General features: G+C 34.3%; 1 protein-coding gene across 1 annotated transcript in view; it reads left to right on the forward strand.

The window, feature by feature from the left end:
• Positions 1-6,000, forward strand: part of LOC115225482 (netrin receptor UNC5C) — a 69,003-nt gene that overhangs the window by 50,674 nt on the left and 12,329 nt on the right. Inside the window, exon 11 of the mRNA XM_029796437.2 lies at positions 5,310-5,455. Within this exon, the coding sequence (XP_029652297.2) occupies positions 5,310-5,455 (146 nt within the window). The remainder of the gene's footprint in view (positions 1-5,309; positions 5,456-6,000) is intronic.

Genomic DNA, 6,000 nt, shown 5'->3' on the forward strand with positions numbered 1-6,000 from the left:
CCTTTGCTGAATACTGTTTACTGTGGCACCAGCACTAAAGGAGTTGTCATGTCCTTGATGAGATAGAAATAAAAGGATTTCTTCACTCATTGCTTTCACTGACCACTTTACAAAATCTCTAGGAAACATGCCTGGTGTTTTGTATGATAAAGATGAAGTCACATCTGAGATGTGACCATTTTCAATATACAGGAAAAGGCATTTGGTAGGAATTCTAAACAAAGTCTAAGATACCATGTGCATCTGCATTAGGGATAAATAATATGAGACCAGTGGAATCAAACAATATCATCATCAACATTTTAATGTTGATTTTCTCATACTTGCATGGATGATATGAGATATTTATTGAGGCAGATTTTCCATAGCAGGATGCTGTTTCCATTTCCAAGCAAGCTAACATTTCGATATTTCCATTCAAACAGCACAGTCATCACCAGGCATGATTTTGTGGAAGACTGCAAAACAAATGACACTGCTTGCATGACAGTGGAACTCGTTTACAACTGACATGCAATGTTAAGACAAGGAAACATGAAAGCTCTCTCTCTCTTAAACACACATACACACACACAATGGGCTTCTTTCAGTTTTCATTAACTAAATCCACTCACAAGACTTTGGTTGACTTGGTTATAGTAGAAGACTATAGTCCAAGGTGTCACACAGGGGGAGAAAGCCTGAAACCACAAAAATATGAAAAACATGATGAAAAACAGAAAGAAAAAATGTGTAGAGATTAACAATTCAACATGATGAAATGGCCAGAAGAAAGAGCATCATCATCATCGTTTAACGTCTGTTTTCCATGCTGGCATGGGTTGGATGATTTGACTGAGGACTGGCGAGCCAGATGGCTCCACCAGGCTCCAATCTTGATCTGGCAAAGTTTCTACAGCTGGATGCCCTTCCTAACACCAACCACTCCAAGAGTGTAGTGGGGGCTTTTACATGCCATATAGTAGCTACAGAGACAGTATGGCACAGGAGTGGCTGTGTGGTACATAGCTTGCTTACCAACTGCATGGTACCTTGGGCAAGTGTCTTCTATTATAGCCTCGGGGCGACCAAAGACTTGTGAGTGGATTTGGTAGACAGAAACTGAAAGAAGCCCATCATATATATGTATATAGGCGAGCTGGCAGAAACGTTAGCACGCTGGGTTAAATGCGTAGCCGTATTTCGCCTGCCGTTACGTTCTGAGGTCAAATTCCGCCGAGGTCGACTTTGCCTTTCATCCTTTCGGGGTCGATAAATAAAGTAACAGTTTCGCACTGGGGTCGATGTAATCGACTTAATCCCTTTGCCTGTCCTTGTTTGTCCCCTCTATGTTTAGCCCCTTGTGGGCAGTAAAGAAATATATATATGTATATGTATGTATATGTTTGTCCCCCCAACATCGTTTGACAACCAATGCTGGTGTGTTTACGTCCCCGTAACTTAGCGGTTCAGCAAAATAGACCAATAGAATAAGTACTAGGCTTACAAAGAATAAGTCCTGGGGTCGATTTGCTCAACTAACGGCGGTGCTCCAGCATGGCCACAGTCAAATGACTGAAACAAGTAAAAGAGTTAAGTGAGTATTAGTACCGAGAAGTAATATTTAACCCTTTTAAATATTGATGTTCTGTTAGAAAATATGTAATAGTGACAGGTAGCATAGCTTCTTCTAAAAGAACATCCATATTTAAGTGGACATAAACCCCACCCCTCTCTCTCTCTCTCTCTCTCTCTCCTCTCTCTCTCTCTCTCTCTACTCTCTCTCTCTCTCTCTCTCTCTCTCTCTCTCTCTCTCTCTCTCTCTCTCTCTCTCTCTCTCTCTCTCTCTCTCTCTCTCTCTCTCTCTCTCTCTCTCTCTCTCTCTCCCTCTCTCTCTCTCTCTCTCTCTCTCTCTCTCTCTCTCTCTCTCTCTCATCTCTCTCTCTCTCTCTCATCTCTCTCTCTCTCTGTATATGTAGAAAATCATTGATTAGAGAACAAACATCAAATTTGGGCCAACTTTATAATAACCCCACGCTTCTATCCATTTCATCATATACAAATAATACCATGATCTTCAACATATAAAAGAAATATATATACAATCACGGAAGGTAAAAAAATATATATATGCACATATAAAAAATACAAATATATATATGCACATATAAAAAAATACAAAACTATATAGAAGGACCTGTCTGCAAAAATGTATATAAAAATCAACTAAAGTAGTTGATTAAAAAAGAATTACTAAAACATATCAGTTGACTAAAAAAATTTTACCCATCAATTAAAAATATATCAAAATAATCAGTCCTTAAGAGACTGAAGCAATCCATGGTAGGTCCGGTATTGAAGAAGTGTAAGAGAGTCCCAAAAAAAGGGTAAGTCAAAATCCACACCTGTGGCCATTTCAGACGTTCATTCCCACAGTCCAGTTGCAAGTTAAAGCACATCTTGACAATGATCCCCTCATCAAGACAAACAGAAATCTCTAGGAATTTCACATTCAAGTAGTTCACAAGAATTACAATACCGGTGTAATTCTTATTTTATAACATATAACCTTTAGCCAGACCAGTCCGAAATTCCTAACTAAAAAATATAAGTTTTTTTTTAGTTTTCAGAAAGTATATAAAAGTAAGGCTAGATGTGGTAGATAATATTTAGTTTGCTTACTGGATTTCAAAACTGGGCAGAAAAATTCCTATAAATAGCAATGACCAACCTGGGAGCCATAAAATAAAATAATTTTCTTATATAGTGGTTTTATATTTTTATGTATTTTTTAGTTGGGAATTTCTTTTATATATTTTTTGTATTTTTTTATATGCGCATATATATATTTTTACCTTTGGTGTTTATATATATATTTCTTTTATATGTTGAAGGCCATGGTATTATTTGTATATGATGAAATGGATAAAAGCGTGGGGTTATTATAAAGTTGACCTGAATTTGATGTTTGTTCTCTAATCAATGACTTTTGTCTCAATTTCTCTTGAGCAATTCTTCTTTTGCAGTCCTATATATCTTTTTTCTTTCCATAAAGAGAAATGAAAATTATTTCTTGTCATATATATTTATATATATGTGTGTGTGTGTGTGTGTGTATATATATATATATGTGTACATATATATATATAATATATATATATATACATGTATATATATATATATGTATATATATATATATATATATACATGTATATATATGTATATATATGAAAATTTATAAAAATAAGGTAAAGTAAAATAATTTACTTTACCACACACCGAGCTTTTTAGAAATAGCAGCCAAAAATTTGGCTATTTCTTCAACTGCAAGAAAAAGTCTCCCAGACAATGCATACTCAGAAATAACTCACATAGGTATAAGGGAAAATCAACGAAAGATCACATCCATATATATATATATGTGTGTGTGTGTGTATATATTTTCGTCGCTTTGGGACCACGACCTGTTCACTGTCAAAAACAGGTCGTGGTCCCAAAGCGACGAAAATTTTTGACAAATTAAACTTAAATGTTGAAGTGAATCTAACGGTTTTGTGTGTTTCTTAAATGGCTTATAAACACCTTCCACGCTGCAATTGTTTTCGTCCCAGCACATGATCTCAGATCAAGTCACTCGCTATGCAAGTATATATATATATATATATATATATATATATATGTCTCTCTCTCTCTCTCTCTCTCTCTCTCTCTCTCTCTCTCTCTCTCTCTATATATATATATATATAATATATATATATATATATATATATATATATATATATATATATATGTGTGTATATATATATATATATGTTTGCGTGTATATATATATGGTGTGTGTGTAATATATATATAATATATATGTATGTATGTATGTATATATGTAATATATGTATATACACACACACACACATATATATATATGTGTGTGTGTGTGTGTGTATAGAGAGAGAGATGTAATAAGCTTAGGCACGGTGGTAAGAAGTTTGCTGCCCAACCACATGGTTCTAGGTTCAGTTCCCCTGCTTGACACCTTGGGCAAGTGTCTTCTACTATAGACTCAGGCCAACCAAAGTCTTGTGACTGGATTTGGAAGATGGAAACTGAAGGAAGCCCATCGAATATGTACTTTGTAAAGTTGTTGATTTTAGGAAGGGTATCCAGCCATAGAAACCCTGCCACAACAGACAATTGGAGCCTGGACAACTCCCTGGCTTGCCAGCTCTGGTCAAACCATCCAGCCTTTGCCAGCATGGAAAACAGTCGATGATGATGATAATGGTACACGTGTCTGTGTGTCTTTCTGGTTGTCCCCTCCATGACCACTTGACAACCAGTGTTGGTGTATTTATGTACCCCATAACATAGCGATTCAGCAAAAGAGACTGATAGAGTAAGCACAAGGCTTTACAGAAAAATAATAAGTACCGGGACCAATTTGTTCAACTAAAATTCTTCAGCATGATGCCCCAGCATGGCCACAGTCTAATGATTGAAACAAGTAAAAGACAAAAGATATATATAACTATAAAGGCTTTATTGGATAGATTCATGTTCACCCATCATACAGAGAATACTGGGAAACTAGATTACTGTAAGCTACATCTCTGTATAACTTTATATATATCTTTTTCTTCACTTAGGTGTTTGTTTATTTACTTTTTGGTGGAGTGGTAGGTTTTTTTCAATAAAATTAAATATTTTTATATGAAATTTAACTGAAGCACATTCTAACTACCTACCTATTTATATATACATTAAACAGAGTATGAGAAAACATTAGTGATGTCTCTTTTGGTCTTTCCTACAGCTGTTTCAATAATTCTTACATATTGCATAAGTATTATTGAAACAGCTGCATGATTGAATGTATTGAGATATCGCTGATGTTCATGGATATAGATTCATACATGTGAATGTAGGTGTTTAATGGAATACATTAACTGATATTATTGAACATTTGTAGTATGTACAAAGCACACTAATATTGTGTGTGTGCATTGAATATATACATATATATATATACATACATATATGTATGTTACATATATTAAGATAATACATCATATATATATATATATATATATATGTTACATATATTAAGATAATGCATCATATATATATATATATATATGTTACATATATTAAGATAATACATCATATATATATATATATATATATGCGCATATATTCCTACACTCTAATATAAAGTATAGGCTAAATATGAGGCTAATAATCTGCAGAATTTTTAAACCCATTAATAACATCACAACAACTACAGTAACAACAGCACAGCAACAACAACTAGAAAACTGTTATTGGTGTTTCAGATCACGACATCTTCAAATTCTAACGAAACCTCCACCCTGAAGTCACCCAGACAAACAGCATCGACGACTGCGATCACTGATTTACATAAACCCCGTCACGTAACCACTGCTATCTACGCAACAGATCCTCAACAGAGAGCGTTTAGGTAACTATACGTAATATATCTGTCACACTGCTGCTACTGCTACTACTGCTAATAATAATAATATTGGATACAGTTATAGGTGTAGTCTTAATATAGAGCCTTGCTGTATGCTAACATTTTCACAATCTCATTGATGCCTTAGTAAAAATAGTGTTTTATTAAGTGTATGTGATATTTACTTATGTCACTCTGCCATTGCTACCACTACTGCTTATTAAATTATTAATAACGATGATGATAACATTGATTGTGGTTATAGGCTTAGTTATAATATAGAGCCTTGCTATATGCTATTTTTCACAAACTTTGTTGAAGCTTCACTTAAGACATTTATTAACTGTATGTAATACTGTATATGCATATATGTCACTACTACTGCTGCTGCTACTACTACTACTACTAATAATAATAATAATAATGATAATAATAATAATAACTATTATTATTATTATGGTTTTAAGTGCTAGCACAAGGCCAGCAATTTCTAGGGAGGTGGGATAGTCGATTACATTGACCCCAGTGCTCAACTGGTTCTCATTTCATCG

Source organism: Octopus sinensis, linkage group LG27 (assembly GCF_006345805.1).
Source record: "Octopus sinensis linkage group LG27, ASM634580v1, whole genome shotgun sequence".
Taxonomy (NCBI): domain Eukaryota; kingdom Metazoa; phylum Mollusca; class Cephalopoda; order Octopoda; family Octopodidae; genus Octopus; species Octopus sinensis.